General features: G+C 32.9%; 3 protein-coding genes across 6 annotated transcripts in view; all 3 read right to left on the bottom strand.

The window, feature by feature from the left end:
- The window catches only part of LOC130638878 (chromatin assembly factor 1 subunit A-B-like), a 108,938-nt gene that overhangs the window by 55,152 nt on the left and 28,766 nt on the right, over nt 1-25,020 (bottom strand). The gene's annotated exons all lie outside the window — the stretch shown is intronic.
- Nucleotides 777-24,951, bottom strand: LOC130638862 (uncharacterized). The gene is made up of 12 exons (XM_057447035.1): nt 22,454-24,951; nt 21,943-22,004; nt 20,818-20,911; nt 20,588-20,668; nt 19,866-19,990; nt 19,077-19,407; nt 18,738-18,814; nt 17,093-17,323; nt 15,720-16,367; nt 3,801-3,960; nt 1,921-2,056; nt 777-1,842 (listed from the first exon to the last, which is right to left on the bottom strand). The coding sequence occupies exons 1-12, from the start codon at nt 23,396-23,398 to the stop codon at nt 1,700-1,702; spliced, it is 3,033 nt and encodes a 1,010-aa protein (XP_057303018.1). The 5' UTR covers nt 23,399-24,951; the 3' UTR covers nt 777-1,699.
- Nucleotides 10,116-13,460, bottom strand: LOC130638947 (arginine kinase-like). 4 transcript variants are annotated; one of them, XM_057447043.1, is made up of 2 exons: nt 13,310-13,460; nt 10,116-11,491 (listed from the first exon to the last, which is right to left on the bottom strand). In XM_057447043.1, exon 2 carries the CDS (start codon nt 11,454-11,456, stop codon nt 10,251-10,253), a length of 1,206 nt encoding a protein of 401 aa, XP_057303026.1. In that variant the 5' UTR covers nt 11,457-11,491; nt 13,310-13,460; the 3' UTR covers nt 10,116-10,250. The 4 variants fall into 4 exon arrangements, with proteins under 4 accessions (XP_057303026.1, XP_057303025.1, XP_057303024.1 ...); XM_057447042.1 differs by lacking the exon at nt 13,310-13,460 and adding an exon at nt 13,134-13,299; XM_057447041.1 differs by lacking the exon at nt 13,310-13,460 and adding an exon at nt 12,669-13,062.

Here is a 25,020-nt window from a genome sequence, read left to right as displayed (position 1 = left end):
GTTTCATCTTTAACCATGTACAATTTTTTATAACAAACAATACATTTTGTCTGTCGCTGGATGTGCTAATTTTTTTTATGTTGTATTTTTTTATGTTTTTAACTGAACAAAAAATGTAAGAAAATGTCAAATTTGACTTTCTAAAAGCTATTTACAAGGGGAGCCTTTTTCTTAACCCCGATCATGCGGTAAAAATGCGCAAATTTTTGTTAAATAGATGACTTTTACGAAAAAGCGGCGTAACACTACTTCGGATAAACTATGATTTTAAAAAATTAAAAATGTGTAGTTTATACTGCTTCCGTGGGTATCAGTGTATTTTTTCCAGGGACTATGACTACCGCAGAGTAATTTTCTAACAGATTCGCGAAAAAATGATACGCGATGGATTGTTCCACGAGGTGACGACTAGTATTATAATAAGACTATTATCATAAACCCCCCTCTATATAATTAGGGGTTTTAAACACAAGGGACCTCATATGAAGTTATTAGCAAAGTAATTATTTTTTGAAAGAGAAAGTGCGGAAACAGCGATGATAAGTAATGGAAAACCATTCACTGGTTAGGTTATTTTGGGATATTGGTACAGTTAAGTATTCCCTTCCATATATGCTGACGCGTGAACTTTATTCAGGCTCTATCAGGACTCAATTTTTGATTTTAGTGGCCTACACGAATTTTAAATAAAGCGATGAAAAGTTTACCAGCGTCAGTCCAAATATTGGTATGTTCACATGACTCGTAATTGTAAATCCTCATAAAAACAACTGGGATTAACGAGGCAATTGATATCTTACCTCGCTTAAGCTTAAGTCTTTGAAGTTTAAATGATTACAATTTGTTATATAAACTGTACGCATAAATGTTGTCACGAAGATCTACGTGCTGTATGCAAATTTGAAAAATTTAATAAAAAAAAATCTGTTTACAAAATTCGAGATTGTTAAAAATTCATCAAGAAAGAGATCACGTTATCAATGTAACAAGAAGAATTTAAATGAGTAAAATCTGATTGTTCGTTGAGTGACAATTCCAACAAAGCACGACATTAAAAAAATTCAGACAGTGGCTTTTAACAACCACTCTATTCTCATTATTTTACTCGTTTCGAAAATTTAAAAAGAAAAATTTTCAGCTATCTTATCGTCGTTTCATTTCGTCTGACAAAATATTTTTCATCCTCAAAAAAAAAAAATATCTTCTCTTTTTTCCGATAATTTTTGTCCGATAAGGTGTATTTAGGATGCCTTCATTATAAATCAATGTATTTAAAACAAAAACAAAAAAATCAACGAGGATCGCTTCAACAAACATTAGTATGAAATCGCTGGGAAAACAAAATATTGTCAGTTAAAACACACACTGTAAAAACATTGATAGAAAAATACGCTGAAAATAGGATTCAGGACGAGGTTGGTATCAGGTTTCGTTACGCAAAAGATTGGAATCGCGAATCATGACAGGGCATTATAAAACAGATGTTTCATGACGTCACGCAATCCCGCACAATGACGTAAGCTAACACACAAGTCTCATTGGAAAAACATAGTATCACATCACTTTACAAAATCTTCATTAATATTTTTGTGTCGCGTGGTTTCCATATCATCATATCGATATCATAACACGACGTGGAAGGCAAACTCTTTCCCAGACCTTATCACAGGGAATCAATCTAACGGGAAAGAATAAAGTTTCACACAATTAATTCCATCATCGACTTTTGTATCTCCATCTTGTAATTAACAGGTTTAAAAGATATGCATTGTAATAACAGTTTAGGTAGCGACAGCGTATGGTATTCAGTCCCATCGGAAACAAGTATGGAGTTTTGATAGCCTATAAAAGTCAAGTAAATATGAACAAGCGAGTCAAATTGAAACTTTAATCCAACGGAATCACTCTAAAAATCACAACCTGTATGATTTTCTTTCCTTCTAAATCGCTTGCAGCGAAAACGCCGGCACCGATACAAACTATAGTTTGATATTTTCTGCTGTAGAAGAAGTTCGCATTTTTGTTTTTCGGATATTTTTTCTTGGCACTTGGAAGCCTAAAACAAAACAAGTTACAATATATCTTTAAAACAACGTTATATTTCATAATATTTTTCAAGGCACGCCATTTTCTAAGGGTTTAGGCCTCAAATTGGTCTAAAAATTAAAAAACTACTTGCTTAGCGATTTCCATGCTTTACATTAATTCCCTAAACACTTTTCGTAGCAACCTGCCCCTTTCAGCTTGACTGTGGTGAAATTCTTTCAAAAGCAACATATGTAGCTTATTTTTTTAAAAATATTATATATGAATAATAAAAGTGTTATCATGTTATGAACAAGCGAGTTTATTCTGAGCTATGTAGCTTACTTAGCTACATGTTACTTTTGACAAGTAATGCATTACGTTTGCGTGCATTACGTAGCTTTTGCGTTCGAAAAAATTCGCGTCTGTTATAAGAGGGGCACGACCAAGAAGGGTTCTCAAATCTTTTTACTCTGAAGTTGTGGAAATTTTCTTTGAAAACATACTGGAATATTGTTACTGATAACAGAAAATATGTTTTTACGCGAAATAAAGTTTTATTTAATTATACATTTATTATAGTTTAACAATTTTTTATGTTTCCAGAAATTAGCAAGCTTTCTTTTGGAGCATCTTCTTAAAAAAAATTTTTTTTTCGCGCAGGATAAAAAAAAAAAAGAAAAAATAAAGCTGTTTTGGCACTCCAATCGATTGTAACTTATATCTGGGCAATCGAAGCTATGTTATATAACGGTGTGAGGTGAGAACAAAACTCCCAGATCAATAAAAAAAGATGAATATTTAAATTGTTTTTTTTTTCACAAAAGGAAAACCTGTATTACATATCTTTCTTTTCACATGAACTGAAGACGATATTACACAAATCTTTATGTAGCGTTCATCGCAGGCTGGCAAATTACGTAACATATTTTTCGTGTTCCTGCACAGCTAGAATAATGAGTGTGTTCAAAGTGTTCTGTAAAATTGCTTGGAGGAACATTCTTTTATCGAGAAAAATCTAAATTTTACTATAGGCAGACTTATCTAAATATTTATCACTCAATCTAATAAAAGTTATAACGGGAAAAAATGTTTTGACACGTTTTTTGTGCTTTTTCACACTAATTTTTTCTATTTAAAAAGTGACGCAGTGGGGCCGAAAATAAAATATGTGTGAACCGTATACACGGAAACATGGTTCACAGAGAATATGCATGTTATGAGGTTAAGAGTGTAAAAGAATTTTAGCGCCTCTCTCGAAAAGGCCTCCTTTTCGACTTAGCGTTTGACTCGCTACTTTAAAAAAGCTCCCTTTTTGACTTAGCGCACCTCTCAAATAAGTTTTTTTTTCGACTTAGCGTCCCTCTAAAAAAACCTACCTTCAATTCCTAATGATACTGCTTTCCAAGAGGATCCTGCGAAGGGGGTCTTAACGCGTTTAAAGTTTTCATTCGAGCTACGAAAGTCATGCAAGCACAGCAACCGCTCAACTAGACAACCGCCTAAGATATCAATCCTATTCTCATGCTGAGCGCTAATCAGGAAGGAGAGATTCACACTTTTTATAGTCTCTGGCATAACTCAGCCGGGTTTGTAACCCAAGACCTCCCGCACTGGAAGCGAAAGCTCTTACCACAGGGCTACCAGTCTGTAATAACAATAAATAAATTTCTCTTTTAACTTACCACCCCACTACGATAATTTTTTATAAAACGCCTTATATGTTTTTAGCATTCACGGAGAACAGGGAATACATAAAAAAGAATCCCACCTACCTCGTGTGTTATTAAACTTCTCTGATACGTAACACCGCCATCTTTATGAGCAACAGATTTCAAAAGGGCAATGTCAACTTGACTCAACTCGAGTATTTTTTCGGCATTGACGTCATCAATATAGAGGTAACATTCTGCTGAACCATCGTCAAAAACACATCTAGTGAACAAAAAAAAACACATCTAAATAGAATACCGATCAAAAGCTGTAAAATATTTTTACAAGCAAACACATAACACAAAACAAAGCCAGCACCCAAATTGTTCGAGGGTGCCAGGTGTAAATTTTGAGATTCTAACCTTTTAGATAGGTAAAAGCAGACTCGGCAACAGGCTTCCTCATATTATTATAATTGACCAATACTTTTATTAATTATGGCAGGTTGCCGTGCTACTCACCATCACCTGCCAGGCATCCTATATTTCTACGGCCATAAAAACTGGTGCCAAAAGAGTGAAAATAGAATCTTTAGTAATTTAATCTATTTTTTGTCTTTTAAAATATGATTTCCAAAATATACAAAACACTGGCAATCTATCTGAAATCACCAGCTGGAAATTTAAAATTGAATATCTTATTGACGAATATTTGCGCAACACCTTCCAACTTGAGTCAATTATTCACAGGATAGCATTAGAAGACTGAAAAAGACTTTTTAGTTAGGACAAATTCCAAATTAAGAGTACCAAAATTCTTACTATACCTGAGCATTATTCTTATTGCTTTTTTGTTCCAAACAATATACCTGTAGTTTTAAATTCCAGCCTTGATTCTTAAAAAGCATATTTTTACAAAAAAAGTTGTATTTTAAAATAAAAATAAATCCAGCATTCTGTCACAATGTTTGAATTTTTGAAATCCTGGAGAAGTAAGTACACAGACATCATACCTACAAACATACAGTTATAATTCACGGACCGGGACCGGGCCATCTCTGTATAACGACCTACCCGTAAAACCCAGGTAAGCGATATTTTAACCCAAAATCTTCATGACTTTATGAATCATTGAGAATAACAGGTTAGTGGTTGAATTAATATCGCAGCTGGAGGAGACATACATTTTTTTTTAAACGTGATAGTCAGCGCTTATAACTTATGAAATATTTACATAATCTTGATTTTTTGCATCGATCTTTCACAAGATAAATAAAATAAATCAATGCATTACACATACATTTTGCATATGTTTTAAAAATTAAAAATTTTTAAAAAGTCACTGCATTATGCAAAAAAATCCAGAGTGAAAAATTAATGAAATGGGCATTTTGCACAGAAAATTGTTAAATATTTAAATTTTTAAAAACAATGTCATAAGAATTCATTTCACTGTATTCACGTTAGCACCATCCCTCACTCCACCCCCAGTCATTAAATTTCATTAAAACGTGCTTAATTAGGAATTACTCTTCTCTCTATGGTGTCACGATTCTCTTTATAATTAACCTGTCAACAAAACATACCCTCAACCCCACCCACTTTCTTCACGTTTTGATAATTTTGATTGAACTCAATTATGGTATTTTCTATAAAGTAATGCAAGACCTCTTATTATCGCCTCATGTTAAACAGAAATTATCAATTAACACCGTCGCCTAATTATAATCATATTTTATTCTAACTAGCCGTTAGCCCGTCGTACGTCGTCGATGCGTCGCCGTACTTGCTATTTTGTGTACCCGTAGCGAGCGAGCGAGCGAGACAGAAGACGGCCCTTATTATAAAGGCTTAACCCGTGAAGAAATTCATGAGTCCCGTCGCAACGAAGTCGATAAAATATATCGCACGTGGTATTTTGTACGTCTGTAGCAGGACTCTTTTTAATCGTGGACAGACAGAATACGACTATTAATAAAAGAAAATGGGGTAGGGATTAAAAAATCTTCAGAATAGTGGTTGGGTGGGTGATATAGGGCGTAGTTTAGACCTGGAAGAAAAGCTCGTTTTGTACTAAAACTTTATCTGGGTCAAGAAGAAGCCGCCCAATCTACAGAAATTTAATAAGGGTGTGCTTGTGAATACAGTTTTAGCATCATAAAAATGAATATGCCTTATAAGTTGTTTTTAATAAATAACATATTTTTCAGAGAATTGAAGGTCTATAAACAAAATAAATGTAATGTACCAAAACCACAATGCACAAAAGTACGCAAAACGAGCGTCGAAAACATGAGAAAATAAAACAAAAAACTGATCGAAGCACGTATTCTGAAAGCTTACATATACAAATAAAAATATCGAAACAGCAAATATCTCACAACATAGGCATGGTGCCAAATTGGGCGTTTTTATTTAAAAATATTAAATACACAATCTCGAGAAATACATCAAGAAACAGAGAACAAAAGTATTTACAACAAACAAAACTTGTCAACTAAAAGAATAAAAGAACGACTTTTGAACTTTTAAACCGGAATGGCAAGAAAAAAACAAGATGGCCAACTCTGACAACAGCGGTGGAGGGTGGGGCAACAACAACAACAACAATAACAACGACAACAACGGTAACAACAATAAGAACGACAAATACTATGACGTCAACGAAAATGAGGACGGCGACTGCCACACAAATGACGACAACAACAACATAACGGAAACATCACTACCGCAAAATGGTACTGGCTGAAATATAAATGACGGATAATCAATCACCATGACAACAAAAATAATAGTTACACAACATAATATATATTTCAAAACAATAAAGGCATGGGTTAACAATATAATAACACCCATCACCATACTAATGTGAAATTATTAGACGTATTACGTGTTGACATTGTGGCGAAATTCAAATATCAGTTTCCTTGCAGCTTTCCTAATTCTCGTCGGAACTCGGTAGTTACTGAGACAAATACCGACGTATTAACAAAATTTGTCGGCAAGTTTTTGCCGACATGGTTTTTATTTAAGATAGGTGTAACTTGAACTTACAAATACAAAAATTAAATAAAAATTGCCCACGCGAAACAAGTTTGTCGTGGCAGAGCGGGTACGTGGTATTTCAGGTCAGCAATTTTTGCTGACGTGAAATAAATTAAAATAGACAGGCTGAAATGATAAATGAAGTGTAGCTACTGAGAAAATAAGGGTGCTTTTAAACAGTTAGAAGTGTAACAAGGGGATTAGGGTGTATTTGAACAGTTTGGAAGTGTACTAAGAAGTTTAGGGTGCTTTTAAACAGATTAGATGTGTACTAAGGGGATTAGGGTGTATTTGAACAGTTTGGAAGTGTACTTAAGAGATTAGGGTGGTTTTGAACAGTTTAGAAGTGTACTTAAGAGATTAGGATGCTTTTAAACAGATTAGATGTGTACTAAGGGGATTAGGGTGCTTTTAAATAGTTTAGAAGTGTACTAAGGGGATTAGGGTGCTTTTGAAGTGTACTTCTTGCATCATTTTTGAAGAATGCAAAAAGTGGTACTAGGTGCATATTTAAGCAAGAAAAAAAAAGCATTAGAATTTTTGTAGTAACTGCGTGAATTTTAATTCCGTACATCGTTTTTTATTTGCGCATAATTTTGCACTAACTTTTAGGTGAAGGGATGACTGATAAGCGCTCAAAAAGCTTCATCGACGCCAACTCACATAGATTTATCGGTAATTTTTAATCCGAAGAATAATTTGTGCTGAAAAGTGTAATAATACTTAAAAAATCCTTATTGGTTTCGAGATACAGTTAACTCCCGGTAACCGAAAAAAATAGTTCGACTTAACGAGTTATATTAAACAGGCTGAGCCTTGGTGATTAAATACACTGTGTGACATATAATAGTTGTGTAATTTTTCTACAATATTTAATCTCGTTACCCAGAATAAAAAATAAATTTCCGGAGAAAAAAACGAACTGAGAATATATTTCTGTGGCACATCACATACTTCGCCCACCCATACTTAACGCAACGTGTTCCAATTACATGAAACAATTCTATTGATATATCAAGTAAAACATGTGAGTAACATTGCCATAGCAACCGGTAAGTAATTAAGCAACATTTTCTTTGTATGACGTCATACCATGTTAGCAATATCCTTATTTCTGTAGTATTTCCCAACAGCAAGACTCCGTTACCATGCCAACACAATATATTTTCTTATATATTTTTTGAATTTATACTTTACATCCTACTAAGTGTGTCAGCTGACGCAGAGGAAAAATAATTTATTGTACTTGCTAAGTGGATTTTCATATCAAGTTATTTTGGGAACAAAAGAGATAACTTTTTGTATGCTGGCTAACCTGGCGTGTGGGTTGTGGGGGTGGTGTTTTTTTTACTCTGGAATGCAATGCATTCAAGTACACTGTTGACCCCGACTTCAAACCTTTTCCGCCATGTTTGTTTACATTCATACAGGAATAGCCTCGCTTTCATTTACCGTTCGTATTAATTTATTTATTTGCAAAAAGAAATACTGGTATAGTTAAAAATTCATCCAATACGTTGCAACCTCCACGTGTTTTATAAAAAAGACTTTCTCTAATTCCAGTATCAAAATTTTCTAAGAAAAAGTGAATATAAATATGGCGAAGAAAAAAAATAAAGATTAAGGAAAATAAAAAATAAAAATAAAATGAAGATGAAGAGGGTGTTGTTTTAACATTGTTTTGAGAACGTGAACAGTTCCGTAGTCTAGCAAGATTCTTTATTGTGACTTAAATCTTTTCTTTAAATTCTTTTGAATTTAAAGAATTCTGTTGAAGCCAATATTCATAAAATAAGTGTAAGGAGATTAAAGCGCGAAAAGCGTACTAAGGGGATTAGGGTGTGCTTTTGAATAGTTTAGAAGTGTACTCAGGGGATTAAAATGCTTTTGATCAGTTTAGAAGTGTACGAAGGGGATTAGAATGCTTTTGAACAGTTTAGAAGTGTACCAAAGGGACTAGGATGTTTTTGAACAGTTTACAAGTATACTAAGGGGATTAGGGTGCTTTAGAAGTGTAGTTCTTGCATCAAGAATGAAAAAAGTGGTACTAGGTGGATATTTAAGCAAGAAGCAAAAAATACTTAGAAATTTTTGTAATAACCGCGTGAATTTGAATTCCGTAAATCTCTTTTTCGCGCATTTAATTTCGCGCATTTAATTTCGCGCATCTAGATTTACGCAAATTTAATTTCAAAGACTTCGTACTGGTAACTAAGCTTTCTTCAAAGGTATCAAATTCAGTTTCTCTCATTCGAAAGCTTAGACGCGATCGAATGTGTCAGAGCACATCCTTTAAATCCACCAATTAACACAAAACAACTTCTCCTAGCAAACCCGATGAGCACAAAGTTGCGTAGTCCATCTAACCCTCTTAATTAGTAATAGAATTAACTATATTCGTTTAGGCGAGTGAGGGCATTCGCACTAAAACAAAGGATTTCTATATAGTAATCACGTAAGAAAAGATTAGTATTCTTAACACAGGAAAGTAGTTTGCGATCTGGCGCAATTTGTCCCACCTTCACTATCCCGTTTTCCCTATGGTAAAACATTATGCTGCCTCTCCTGGCTACTCCAAAGCAAGCGTCTCCCTTTTCATTTGAGGGAAATAATTGTGATTGGTTACGCGACTTGTTTAATCAAGAAAGCTGTGCACATTTTTTGCTTTGTCCTTATATATTCGCATATAATCTTTAAGTTCTAATTTTCCTCCTTTGATTTAACATGTTCCGGGCATCGGTAGTAAACTAAGAAAAAAATTCGAAAAAATTCAGTGAAACCTTATAGCGGACCTCTCTACAGCGGATACATTTCTCAGAAACTGACAAAATGACGGTTAAACTCTCATATTGTAGCGAACATTTTATAGCGTATAGGGCCATCTATATTTCAAGGTCCCGATTTACATTAACCCTTAGAAGCGACCTCTATATAGCAAACACGCCCAGTAATGGGTCAATTAAATATATATTATTTAAAATAATGTTTTACATTAAATTTTCTCCACTAAGACATATGTCTGTTTTTGTTTTTTTTGAATGAAAGATGGCATATATCTTTGACTCTTTATTCACCCTAATCTAGTCCTTCGATTTCGACTTTACTTTACCCTAACACCCTCTAAAGCAGGTTTTTAAATGGGGAAAAACTCAATGTAGCCGACACCACTCCATAGCGGACACTTAGCTATCATAAGGTCCCGATGGTGTCTGATGTTTCTCTGTACTTAAGCATTTGGTAGCATTACAAGCACAATTTGCTAAAATAACTAACAAAATCTTTCAACAGTTTAGCATTATAATTTTGAAGAATGGGAGAACCATGTTAGTAGAAAGATCCATGGTGTTCAATAAAGATCTTGGAGACTAGCAAAACAAGAAAACAACATAATTGGGTGTATAAATTGAAAATGTGCAAGTTAGAAATGTATATAATCCAATACAAAAATACTCTATAAATTGTGTCCTTTTGATGCTAAGAGCGGGGTTTTTTACACCGTTAGAATTTTTAAATAGATGACAATAATTAGTTATTTGCACAGCTGTCCTCCATTTCAGCTAACTTGTTCGCAAATGTAATCATATCTTGAACCAAAACATACTCCGGGAATCCAAGACGTCTCCAGTTCGAAACATCGATGCGGTCGATAACTTCTGAGTGCTCTCCGGTGCTTCCACGAGCCTGGCAATTCATAGTACGAGCTAGTTCGTCAATTTTTTCAAAACCCATCGATTTGATTAACTTTGGTACTAGTATATGCACAGAACCTCTCATGCCTGTCCCCAAATTTGTTGGACAACATGTCACCATACCTAACATAGGATCAGACATGAAAACATCTTCCTTCTGCGTGATTTTCTTTAAACCCTCCTCGATTGCTTTTGCTCCACGTGCGAGGCGTTCGAACACTCTCTTCACGTCACCACCCTTCTCCATGCTAATAATACGTAAATGATCTCCTTCGTTAATCCACAAAAGAAATGTTTTGTCCTTCGAACAGAAGATTCCCCGACCTTCAGGCCAGTACTGGTGATATCCCGACGCAGCCTGCATTTTGTCTTTTCCTCTGAACAAAAAGTGATCGTCAACAAGTTGTTGTGTTTCTTCGGGCGTCATGGTTGTATGGCGGTAAAAAGTACCGCCCAAATCTTGCAAATTTGGATCATCACTAGAAGAAATATCATGAAACACTTTTTCCATCAGGTCTGCAATGGCAATCCGATTTTCCTTCGAAGCACCAGGATTCAAAGGGAACGCAGCAATGTTACGTGCGCATCGAATGCGCGTGGAAATGATCTTAGCTTTTGCTGACTCAGACAAATCTATGGTGATCTTCGAAACATCCATATCGGTCACGTGTTTCATAGATCCATCCAGTTTGTAACCCTTGTGGTATTTCTCGATGACAGGGTGAAATAGTTCTTTGTATACTGAGTACGACTCCAAATCACCGGCATGACAGCCCATGAACGACGTCGGATAGCACACTCCGGTGTTGATAGCTCTCGCGATGGTCCAACCTGCTTTTTCTGTTTTCAATTGCTTGAGTTTGTTGAACAGTTTTTGATCTACGGTCTGCGCCATCAGTGACTGTTTTTCTTTCGTTTTATGCTCATCAAGTTGTTTAGGCCACTTGTTTTGCGCCAAATCATCGTCCAAAATTAAATCGAAATTGGGATCAATTTTTGCATTCTTCTTGGCTTCACTTAGAGTGACATACGTTGTAGTCATCTTTTGAGATTTTGATTTACTGATGAAGTGGCCCACTAAACAGAAAATTTAAAATATAGTTTCACTACAACCCTACGAAAATACAAAATAAAAGACATAACAATTTATTAAACATTTATTTACAACTTTTTATACAAAAAACATGAATTTATACGTGTAAATACAATTCTGAGCAAGTATCGATGCATTACATCAATTACACAACAACAACAACGTTGAACAAGACCACGACGGTAACAACAACAACAGCGGTCACAACGATCACATAACAACAACGTCAATGTAAAATTGAAGACAACAACGTCGACAAATACGGCAACAACAACAATACCAACAACAACAACAACAACAGCAATCACAACAACCACATAACAACAACGTCAATGTGAAAATAACAACAACAATATCGACGTCGACGGCAACAACAACAATACCAACAACAACAACAACAACAACAACAGCGATCACAACAACCACATAACAACAACGTCAATGTGAAAATAACAACAACAATGTCGACGTCGACGGCAACAGACACAAGCACAACCGAGCCTTGTCATGCTTTTCTACAAAATATGTCCAAATCTTTTCTTGGACACATTTTCAAACGGATACGTGTTTAAACACAGCCGTCGCAGCAAAAGCGAAAAAGTGTACAAACTATAATCACAGAGTAGCAATAGAACAAATTGTCTTTACAAAATCACGTACAATTAATTATGTGTTGTGTCAAAATTAAATAGCTATTTAATTACATGTAGATTTTATTTCACTTCAATACAACGATTATAGCGATATGAATCGAATATCTTCTATTGAATATTTTTCGAACATATTACCAAAGACAAGCTCGGTCAGCTTGGTTTCCATACGAAACTAATTCGGGAGCAAAACTGTTGCAAAAACAAAAAAAATATTTTATTTTTACAACACTAAGTACGATATGGCTAAATCATTTTCTTATACAAAATATATCTCTATTAAAATCGTAGCTCTTGGCCGCTAACTAATAAACAATTGATGTACAGCTGGCTCAACGACTTTTAGCTCTTATGGAAACCAGACTTAAGTGTCCATGCATACGAAAACAATAAAGTTGGACAGCATGCGTTGAAATTATGTGATACCGCAACTTCAAAACTTATTATACCGTTTTAAGTAAAATCTTTAAATAATCAAAGAAAAAATTTAATTTTAAACAAATATTCCTACTTGTTCGTATTGCGTGTAAAAAACTTGTACATTTCTTTTTATCAAACTTTAGTTTGATATTTGAGATATTAAGATATTTATTTGCTTGTAAAACACACAGCAAATTATAACATATAAATAAATCGTTTCTTCTTTGAACACTGTCGTATACACAATAAAAAAATTGAATTATCACAAAAAAGAATAGCCAACTTGGGATAAACGACATTTTTGTTAATAAGCGCAGCTTTACTTTTCATATAAATTTGTTTTTGCAGCAACCTATTATTTTGCCAAAAGATTTAAAATGCATAAAAAGAATGACATTATTTTTACGTCATGATAAAAACATGAACAAAATATAAAACTTTTAACAAAGTATCAAGAAGGTTTATAAATTTTTGAACATAAATTAAGTTTTACGCCAGAGGGTACAAAGAAAATTGTAACGCACCCGTTACATTGCGACAATTTTGAAGTACTTACTCTTTTGTACGATACTATTTACACCAAGCAATAAATATACGAACACGGTATTGCCGCAGTTTTTAAAAACTGCACGCTTGTAACAAACAAAAAACAAAACAAACACACACACAAACTTGCCAAAATAATAATAAATATAAACAGTAAATATAAAAAAAAACAATATTTACTCTTACCTTGATATTGAAAAAAGCTTTGTTCTGCGTTGCAGATTGTTGAAACGATGGAATTTTTCGCAGGAAATTTATTTCTCAAAACACTTCAGCGAGCGCGTAGATGTAAAAATGTTTATCGCAAAAGACAAGCCACAAAAAAACTTAATGCAATCATAAATAATTTCGTGGGATAAATTTTAATTTTTTAAAAAAATTAATTTATAATCTCGCAACCATCTATTTCGTACAAGACGTAAATAATTTATTCATAGGTTTTATACACCAAAACTCTTCGAACAAAAAAAAGCAACGGTGCTATCTTAAACTGAAATAGAAATAAAAAATAGATCTTGAAGGTGATAAGAAGTGAAACTATGCAATCAAAAAATAAATTTAAAGAGGAAGTCGAAAAGTCGGCACCATGTTGGCACAGTAAAACTGAGGACTGTATTTACAAAATGCGTTACAATTTGTTGGATATTTTCTTTAAAGAAAAACGGTTGTAGGCAAGATTGCACTTACAAAAACAACCATTATAGCCAGGTTCAATGCTATTATACCAGTCTAGTGTTTTGAAGTAGCGATTTTTTCATTTCTGGTTAACACTAGACATTTCAATGTGGGGAAATCAACAGATTATATATTGCATTTCGTGTACCCGTAGCACAGCTATAAAATTTTATCTCTAACGAAGTCTTTTAGAGTCAAAGGAGACCTTCCGCCGATATACAACTATAACCTATGCCTTTCCTCTATTTAATCTATCAACAACCATTTAACAAAACCTAAATCTACAACTCTTATTGAAACCTAGATCTCCATGCTTCTTGTATCATTTTTATTCTAAACTTTTTATTCTTATTGTTGTTATTATTATGTTATTATAGGGATAAGAACCATTGTATAATGGAACCCGAATAAATGTCAAAAAAAAAAAAAAAAAAAAAAAAAAAAAAAAAAATTGCGCAGAGACAGACAACGTGTTTTTAGCCTGTTCCTTATATCCACCTAACACGAAGTGATAAATCCGCAGGGTTGCCCGTTCCTTATACCCCGTAGCTTAACCCGTGTTTCGGCTGCCGTACACATGTCATGTATTGTCAGCACGAAATAACCCATATAAGACTAGCCGGTAGACCGTGGATAAATCCACAGGGTTGCCCGTCCTTTAAATATCGCATTATATTGTGTATCCATTGCACGAATATGAATTAACGCAGAGAGAGAGAGAGATAAACAACAGGAATTATAAATATAGATATGTGTAGACATTGTGACAAGCAGCGAGTCAATTTAACCTCACCAAAGAGATGTCAAGGGCTGTAATTTGATATATCATGCAAAGTAAAATTTTTTTGTAAATAACCAGCTTACATGCAATCAGCACAGGAATAATAGCACAAACAACTAGGTAACTAAAACATTTAACATCTTTCTGTACAGTGTATTTTTATCTTACTAAATCTTTCTTTATGCTATAGTGCATCTGGTAACAACAGAAAGCGATCTACGTTGATGCTTTCACACAAAAAATATTCATCATTAAAAAACATTGTCTTGCACGCGTAACAACAGTTAAAGGTTGGTTTTCAGTTATTGTTGTGCAAATGCAGTGCAGATAAAAGAAATTCTATCTTTACAATACTTTTTAAACAACATCTCTTGTGTCATTTGACGTACAACACGTATTTCCATTGAAGTGGTAACAGCAATTGTCGGAAAACTGTTGTGTGACAATTGCTCAAATTGTTTTATCTATATTTATTAAATAAAAACCTGCCTTAAGTTTACTAAGTGTTGTGCGCAAGTTGTGCAACAAAAAAGTAATTAATAGATTCCCTTTTTGTGCGCTTACCATGTTGGCAAATATTGCGCGTATATGTCAATTTTGTTTCAACTTTTTCCGCCCATTCACCATTCCGCTACTACCATAGCTCACCCTACTTTTCAATAGCTATAAATCAATGAAAATCGTAACTATAATCCCTGCAAAGAGCGAATACCTTCAGTTCGGTGGCGCTGCACTTGATTCACTGACAAATTGACACTGGTTACGACGTCTAAACTAAGTCAAAATTCTTTAGACTTACAGTCGATACTATAATAAGCGTTAGTGTCATCGATTTTTGTCCGCTAATAAAAGGTGGCCGCTGTGGAGAGCTTCAATTTTCCGCTTTAATTACACGGGAATTAGGTCTAGAAATCCAAGAGTTACCTTAAGCGAATTACTTTTCGCAACTTTCGCGATTTTTTTCAATTTCACGAAAATTCGCTAAAATCTGTTTCCACGAAATTTATATTTTTTCCTGTTTAAAAAACGATCTACACTAGCTTTTCTCTTCTAGAACTACATACAAAAACTGGGGAAATCGATATCAGGCTGTGAAACCGAAAAACTTTACTGATTTACAAAACAAGAACATAACTTTACCTCAGTTCAAGTGCAAATGTCCTTCGTCCTCGACAGCCAGGAGAACAAACATTTTCTTGAATATGTTTGAAACATTCCATACATTTCCATCTCCCATGCACAGAATGAACCAAACTGATCCTGCCGATGATCAAAAACACGCCGTTGCTACGGTGATTTAAATTTAAATTCGTGTTTTGGTAACATGAAATAACCATCGTTTTTTCCATTTCAACGTCAGCCTCTTCCTCTCTCTGATGTATCAAATCTCCTAAACTTTTAAAGGTGGATGGAGGGTAGGTAAGGATCTCCAACGCAGAGCTAAGATTCACCTTATAATAAACGCTACCCCTTTTACTGGTAACTTTATTAACATTTGTTATTTTAATAAGAGCACCTGGAAGAAGAGCCAACGGATATCGCAATTTATTTGAGTCAAAATAAATCGAAAGTTTCTCTTTTGATTCGTGCTCCAATACACGAAGTATCAACACAGATGTTGTTAGGGGATAAAAGCTTTGATTCGATTGGATGATTGATGTTGGATGTATTCGACCAATACTGGGTATATATACCATGTTGTCATGGTGAAGTTCGACATCATAACTAAGATGCTGGGACCTTTTAAATTCTCGAGCAATAACCGTACCAGTAACAATACTTTTTTGGCTAAAATAAAATTTCAAATACTCAGTAACTCAATATTGCTCTACTTCTACATAATTCGCACAAATTTTAACATAGCTTTTTCACTTGTGCGAAAAATCTAGAAAATGGGTGTGGTTAGTTTTTAAAACACATTACGTAAGCTTCACCAATACGCGTCAGTCGCAGGATCCTTAAAAAATCAAAATATGTGATTCTTTTTACAGTTACTTGATATAAATCAATAGCATGCGAAGAAAAAATAATTTCTCACAAATAAAAATGATGCGAAAATAAAATTAATGCAAGCATTTTTTTGAAATATCTATATCTGCATTTTTTTTTGTTCTTCTAATTGTCAACAAAAAGTTAGCATTTTCCCCTTACAACTGCTGATAGCTCTCCTTCACATGCACTATTTAATTTATTGAAACAAGTTATTAGAAAAAAACGGGCCCTTTGTATCGCGAGCTTCATTTTGGGGTCAAATATCCTAACAATCATTGAAAAAGACTGATATCAGAGAAATTATAAATTTTTATTTATTTGCCAAACTAATGATAAGATTAAATTGAGTGGTAAATATTAAATGCGAATGTTAAACAACGACAACAACAACAACGACGTCATGAACAACAACAACAACAACAACAACAACAATAAAAACAAAAACGACGACGGCGACAATAATGACGGCAAAAACAACAACAACGACGACAACAACACCACCAACAAAAACAAAAATCTACCTATCAATTGTGGCTTCTTCAATTCTTGGTTTCTTGGTAACCGCAACGGTTTCATTTTCGGTTACAGCTGTTACGTTGGTCGATTCAACTGTGATATATTGTTTTTGTAGATGTTTTTCTGATATTTTAGCAGTTGGTTTATCCAGCTCCAAATACGAAAACTTTTCCCAAACAAGTTTAAACTTCTTTACGAACACGAACGCTTCATCAAACTCATGATATTGAGATAATCTAAGAAGAGAAATTCTAGTACTATTTTTATGCTCTCATTTCAAATTATTTCAAATTTATGATGTAATATTAATTTTTTTAACTAGTGTCAAATTTTAAGTAGATACACCTTTTTTTCAAGAAAATGAGCCTTAAAAGCCTCAAAATCCCCAGCCTCAGTGTGTTAAGATCCAATTTTATATTATTTTTATATTATTATCCTTTATATTTACATTTACAGTTATTAAATCACCATAATTTCAAAACACAACAATATCAAGTTTCTTTTTTTCAGTCAAATACACATCTTTGTGGTCTGTTGTTTATATTTTCCGCAAACAGGGATGAGTGCACATGTACATTTTTTATGCAAAATCTTATGTTGCATGGGAAGTGGTACTAACCTTTTTGTGTAAACAGTGGTCTAATTGTCGAAGAAACAAGAAAGAAATTTTGGTACCCCATAAAACAGGACTTATTACGCTCTATTCATTAAAAAGTTAAAGACACCTGCATGAAATATTATCAAAGAAATCAAATAGACCCTACATGGCAATAAATTTTGCAACTTAAGAAATTTGTTGTGGAATGGGAGATTATCTCTAGAGAAATTTCGGCAAACTTTTGACTGAAAATTCTCGTTTCACTATCAAACCTTAAAAAGTGACGTCGAATATAACGAAATTTCAGAAATGAACAAAAAATGAAGAAGGTTTGTGAAAAATTTAAATAAAGGAATTTGAGAAGCTTTATATGTTCGTACCATCAAACAAGGCAATGCATGATGGTATAGTGTACTCAGTATAAATAAAATTATAAATAACACAACAAAGATGCACAAAACTACTAATCCCATATCAACTCACAACAAACAAGAATCAATATAATTACTAAAAAATTCAGAGAGAAAAAGGTTTTGCAGACAAAAATAATGTCATTGCATAAAATGTTTTATTTCAGAACAAGGATCATGTCAGCAAGTGAAAAAAAAAAACAGGACGATTGGCAAATCTAACGTTTCACGTTTTCAGGAGTTTGCAACCATTCATAGAGTAACATAGACTTTTGTTTTTTTCATGCACATTTCCAGTACCAAAACAGAAAAGGATACCCATAGCAATTTAAGGATTTCCAGTACTGTCGGCCACCTTATTTTAACTTTCATTTTAAAAACAAAGTGGACTCATAGACCCGAGAATGCAATCAGAACAAAGTTCCTTGTCTTAAAAGTTGAGGAATCACTTTCATACAACGAAGTAGCATTTGTGATAAGACAGATATGTGGAACTGCTGAGCTAGCGATCCAACATCAATTTGTAGCAACCGAAACAATTTCTGGAGCTTTCAACAACAAAAAAGAGTTTATGAACATTTATAGAGTTATAAACACAGAACAACAAAGACTTAAGCAAGTGTAAAAATTTTAAAATTTTACCCTGTTATGAGTATCTCATTGTCTCCACTGATTAGTTTCGGCATTCCGTTCTCATACTTAACTAAACCGAAAATCACCTGTAAAAAAGAAACAGCAAAACATTATTTTAACTAATGAAAAAAAGATTTTTTAAAGTAAAAAAAAAAACAAAAAAAAATCTAAACCACTTTAGGTATCTTCAAGTAGTCTAAAAATGGAGAACTTGAATAAATAGGCGTTTAGCTATTTTAAGTTTTAAAAACATTTTTCGACAGAAGCGTACAATAGAAATTTTTGGTTATCACTAAAAGTAACAAAGTTTGAGGTGTCAATTCCAAAGAAATTGGGAGAAAGCCTTACTAATTGTTTTTCAAGTGATTCTGAATCAATTATCGTGTACTCCCATTTATGTTCATCACACACGTTCTGATACTGGTCAAACTCACGCCCATTCATCCAATCCAACGAAGATGTTAACCATTTTGAAGTCTCACTATCTTTATATTCTTCACAAATATGAAGCAGATCTTTTACGAACATAAGATGCACTGATGGTTGTTTTAATCTTTGTGTAAAAACACAAGCATGAGGGAGATCAATAAATTCTGAAAATATCGATCTTTTGTTTTCGCTTGCAGTAAAAGAGGATAGGATTTTAAAAACACTCCTCCAATAGTCACTTTGCGCCCAACTATAAAAAAAAAAATATAACAAAAACAAATTATGTAAATCTGCAAAAAAAAAAAAATAAACAAATAAATTCCAGTAAACTAGAGTGAAAGCTATTTAGAACTATTTATTTTTGAACCTGATAATAAAAGACTTAAACAAGAAGATTTTAAAACAAATTCAAATTTAACAACATTCTATCTAATAGGTAACAAGAATGGAAAAAATAACACAAAGTGGAATAACTAGGTATTTTTCCTAAAAGTTAGATTTTTTTTTACCATTTTTTAAAAAAGCCAAAAATTAGAATGCTAGGAGGTTTAAAAACTAAAAAAAAATTTTAAATTTGGAGTAGAAAAACCGAAATACGTATGCGTTCTTATTTTAGATCTACAGTAAAACAAGAATCCAATCATTTACACATTAACACATGTTAACAAGTCAATAACAACAGATACTAACAACAAGTAAAGTACATACTTGTTTACTTCACAAGACTTATGAAGTGAGTTAATCTTTTTTAAACTCTGGATGATCCACAAATATTCTGACGCTGATAATTCTTGGCATTTTGAAGCGATTGGGTGAAGTTGGGCAATAAATGGCTACAGGAGAAGATTTTCATCATCCTTTACATGTTATTAATATGCCTTAATTATGCACAGCACTTTCAAAAATCACACATACAATAATATCCTCATGCAATAATTTTTGAATAATTACACAATGTTCAAGCTTTTTTCTGGCACCATTTCCTTTTTAAATAAAATATAGTAATTTAAATCTTCTACAGAAATTATAGCGCAATTGAATGGCTGTCCAACCAAGGTGATAGTTAATAAAGTGTTGATATTCCGGTTGGACATGTGTTATCACACAGTTCCTGATCGCCATTCGCAATGATCAACGAAGATTAATCAGTTACCTAAATCTAGGCCTGTGTGATAGTGTTTGCTCAAATATTCACTATTTGTGACCCCCTCCCTTGTTCACTCCAGTTTGCTTTTGGCCTATTTCACTACTCCGTAAGTACATACTTGAGACTTCATCCCTGTCTCTACGAAAAGCAAGTCCTCGTAACGCTAAAAACGTTAAACAATTTTTTGTGGGGAAATAAGACATTAGGCTGAATTTAGGCATAATAAATAGTCTTTAGGGATTTCTTTAAAGGGATAGTAAAAGGTAAAATACCCATAACACACATTAAATGAAGTTTCATCATCTGAAAATCGTTTGATTTGTACAGTACTGATGGTACAACAACATAAAATCACTTCGTCTTCCTATAACAAATTCATTTAAACATTTCAACAAGTCACAAGTCAGAAGATTATATGAAATGATTGTAAGTCGTACAGAAAAAGTAAAAAAACACAACAATTGTTTGTGCTAACTTGAAATAGTTTTGATAAGATTCAACAGACTTACGTACTATGTCAAGTTTGTGAACATTATATAACATGATACTTGCACCCTTTCGTAAACCCTTTCCAAGGCCTAAGCAAGGTTGATGAGATAGAAGTAGTCTAGAATGGTAAGAGTGAGAACTATATTTCCCAAGAAATATTAAGCGTTGTGTTTGCTAGCCAAAATATATATTTTGCCAAGCAACCTACATAATGTTTTAAGTCTTGTGATAGAACAAAACAAACAATTCAACAAGAGCAGATTATATTTGGATAAGTTTACCTTAAAGGGAACCCAAAGTATAAAAAGATGTTTTTGCTGACAACCAAATAACTCAGGATCTGCAACTTGGTAAACTTGTAAAGCCCTGTATGTTTACTCACAAAATTTTATTGCAAACGGACATAAAGATCCCAAGTTATTGGGTCGCGGCAAAAAATTAAGAGGCCTGGGATGAGCAAACAAGTGTCATTTTGGAAAAAAATTTATATTAATCAATTAAACTTTATAATATCTATGCATTGATAAAGTTTGGATGCACACCCCTCTACAGGTTTAGAATTACTGATGAAAGAAAATTTCCAAATTTGCTATTACTTAAATATGACATCATAATTCATGTAGCATAATTAAATCTGAAATTCTTTAAATGAGAATATCGTGAGAACGAAAAGAGCTTTTTAAAAATTTTGTTAGCAAACTTTTTAAGCTCTATAATATAAGTCCAACATCATTTAAGGGAACTAATTTTGCAGGAATATTTTTACTTAGATTTGGCATTTATTTATCTATTTTGTTTATGCCAGCGAAATATTTCAGGGCAGTTAATCCGCGAAAATAAATTCCTGAAACATTTTTTAATCAACAAACTTTGTGAAAATTTGTCCTTAACACTGTTATTCTAAAGTCATTTATACTGAAAAGTCATTTAGTTATAAAAATGAGAGCTAAAAAATCAAGCAACCGCAATAATTTATTCCATGAAAAATTGAAATCTATTCAATTTGCAAAATTAATTCTTGAAAAATAATTTTTTTCACTAGCAAAGTTTACTCCTGCGACAATTAGTTCCCTTTTTTCGAACGAAAAAATGTATTTGTTAGTTATTTGTTTCAATAGAAGATTAACTTTTCAACACCATTTATCTTACTTGATTTTGTAGTCTAAATAGTATAAACCAAACTCTGCATCTTTAGTGCTTGTGATTACGCCCTATGTAAATAAATAAATATATAACTAAATTCTTATAGGGAAGAAGACAAATAGCACTTTTCATAAGCATTGATGTTATAATAGATGTTAACCAAATGTTACATGACAATCATAAGCATTGTCATGTAACATTTGGTTAACATTTATTTTTTTAGTAGCAAAACTAACAATAACATTATCCATTTAATTTGAAAGCTGAGTAAGCTAGAATGTAGAAAGATGTGTCACAAAGTTTTATTTCACAATCTCTACATCAGTTCAACAACTCGTGTTTACACTAGATTTTTTAAAAATCATTACGTACCTATTAATTCAGTAAAGTTAAGTAACAATGTTAGGCTTGAGCATATGGCTCTTAAAGGGTGAAAGGTAAACAATCTGCAAGCAAGAATGAACTTATTTGAATTACTACATAATAAAAATTATAATAAAAAATTCATTACACTTACAGTATAATGAACAGTGTTGAGATGAAGATGAGCTGGCTCAATAATGACTTTCTTATTCACATCTACAGTAAAACTGATCGCAGAAGCTTGTTTTGCACACAATATTATTCGTTCTTCTTTTTTCCCTTTATTCATTACAGTATGTTTTAGGTTGGTCATTTGAGCAATATGAAATAATTGAATACAGTTATTCCAGTGTATGTTTTCATAACCATGAATAACAACAACTACAGATTTTGCTGTATTATAAACACATTGAAGACGAATTAAAAAGAACGGGTTACACCCTCGTAACTTGTGAATAGGAGATTTGGAGACGACAAGACCTTTCAAATTTATCATTTTATGATTTTTGGGTGACTGATACATTTCAAAGTATTCTGAAATAGACATAAAACTTGTTTCAGTGGCAAAGTTTGATGCATCATTTTTTGCTAATGTGAACAATACCAAATCGTTTATTTCAACATAATCAAGAAGATCTTTTCGAAGTTCTCCGAAATAACTAAATATTGGTTTTTCAGCACAGTTGGATGGTATATACGACCAGTTAGTTAGCATGACAATTTCATCATTTAAAGCCTTGTTTGCTTTTGATAAAAGCAAGCATTCAATCTCACCAGTTCCATCTTTCAGAAGATAAGCATTACTTTGATCTAATTTTTGCCAGCTTAAACAACAAACTAAAACATATCTATTTTTAGATGCTTTATGTTTATCCTCACTTAATGATAATGTACTCACAAACCCATTTTTTATTGAACGAATGTCTTGGATTGTTACGAAAGTTGCGGTCGACAAAAAATCACACGCCTCCGTAAACTGAAGAATATTCTGTTGCTTGCAATAATTTTGTATAAATAACAGGGAATATTGCAAGTTATGTTGTATACTTGGGAATTGTTTGTTTACATATGAAGAAAATAATTTAAGCCATGGATGCATCACTAAATTAAATCATTACAATAAACAAATTTTAACAATGCATGACAATCAAGATAAAAGTAGCACAGGACTTATGTTTACAACGTTGTTGATAGACAGCAAACAAAAATATTTTAGTTAAGCTAAAGGAAAAAAATATTACTAGCCTAAGTTTTAAATGCAACACTTTCAAAACCTTTTAAAAACTTAAAGGATATAAAATAACATTAACACACTATGTTAAGTTTTTTAAACCTGCAGAGGTGAGTAACTTGTGATATCTTGAACTCTCGAGAGAATTAGGGGAGAGATTTTATGCAATTGTACATACTCAGGTCACAACTCTCCCTGGTGTAAGCTCTTTAGACTAAACTGAATTCACCTCTAACAAGACCATTGTAATTGTGTATACAAAGCTGCTGTGGCTCTTCACACCAAAGTAAAACTGAAAAGCAAACGTATATCAACATTAAAATAAAATAAAACTGATAGCTATTTTTTAACAGAAGGCAAAAAATACATGTTTGCCAAATTAAAACTGCTTTAAAAATATTAGCCTTAAATATATAGTGGCAATTTCCTATATCAGTTAAGAAATTGTTTGAAAGATAAAAAAAGTTGAGCAAAAATGGAAAGAAATCAAACTATATACTCTAGCCTAATTGTAGGGACACCAACACCAAATTACAGAAAACCTTGCCACTCATTTCGATTGAATACTTTAATACTTCCCTTATGTTTATTCTTTGCAAAAACTACCCCTCCCTACCCCAACTTTCAAACTGAAGGAAATTGCCATTTTCCTACATTAGGTTACCAAGAGCAGTGCACAATCCAAAAATATTCAGATAATTCTAGCTGAAAATAAACAAAATGAAATAAAAAAAGACCTTGCTTAAATTTTGTGTTGTGCAAGGGGGCTGGAGAGGTTAAGAGCAATACAATTTGTTGCTAGGTAATGCCTCTTGTAACAAATTATTTATATATACAAGAATGAGAATTAAAACACATATTTTAATAAAAAATAATGACTGAAACAAATAAAAATTATATTCACAAAAACTGGAATTGAAAAATCATGCAAACAAACAAATGCAAACAAATGGATTACTTCAAACATATGTTAGTAAAACCTTTAATATATCAATAATCTCTATCCCAAAAATAATAGACATTGTAGTGGTATAAGAAAAATCAACACATACTGTGTAAAACAATGCTTGCTGGAGGATTAATCTTTCCCTTGCTTTGATATCAATACATAAAGCTGAGAAAACAGACTTTCTCAGTGTCTTTACGCCTTATTTTACAGTTATTTCCCTTTTGACTAAACACCAGTATCAGTAAAATAAAAACTAAAATAATAAAAGAACATAACAAGAGAGAAAAAAATTAGTGTATTAATGAAAGTAACCATCATGTAATTTTATTATCCAAACATATTTACTATAACAGAGAAAGAATATATCTGATAAAAAATTGTCTTGTCTGCATGACGCTACCGTATCAATATTTGAAGATTGCAGTCTGGTATGTGCACAACCCACCAGCAGGTTGTGCGCATCCAGACATGTTATTGCATAATTTGAACGTTAAAAACCAAAGTTGTAAAAACATAATCACATTAAATGAATACATGACAC

The sequence above is a fragment of the Hydractinia symbiolongicarpus genome, chromosome 1, assembly GCF_029227915.1.
Source record: "Hydractinia symbiolongicarpus strain clone_291-10 chromosome 1, HSymV2.1, whole genome shotgun sequence".
Taxonomy (NCBI): Eukaryota; Metazoa; Cnidaria; class Hydrozoa; order Anthoathecata; family Hydractiniidae; genus Hydractinia; species Hydractinia symbiolongicarpus.
This window is presented reverse-complemented; position numbering and strand designations above follow the sequence as displayed.

What these genes read in the sequence shown, in the direction of transcription:
- LOC130638947 (XM_057447041.1), bottom strand. Translation starts at nt 12,876, where the DNA reads ATGTCGTTTATCCCAAGTTGGCTATTCTTTTTTGTGATAATTCAATTT. An exon ending in TTTACACGCAATACGAACAA is followed by an intron (nt 11,492 to 12,668) that starts GTAGGAATATTT and finishes TTTTCTGTTTAG; the next exon opens with TGGGCCACTTCATCAGTAAA.
- LOC130638862 (XM_057447035.1), bottom strand. Translation starts at nt 23,398, where the DNA reads ATGCATCCATGGCTTAAATTATTTTCTTCATATGTAAACAAACAATTC. An exon ending in TATTTAGACTACAAAATCAA is followed by an intron (nt 20,912 to 21,942) that starts GTAAGATAAATG and finishes TTACCATTCTAG; the next exon opens with ACTACTTCTATCTCATCAAC. An exon ending in GAAGTTTAATAACACACGAG is followed by an intron (nt 2,057 to 3,800) that starts GTAGGTGGGATT and finishes GTTTTGTTTTAG; the next exon opens with GCTTCCAAGTGCCAAGAAAA.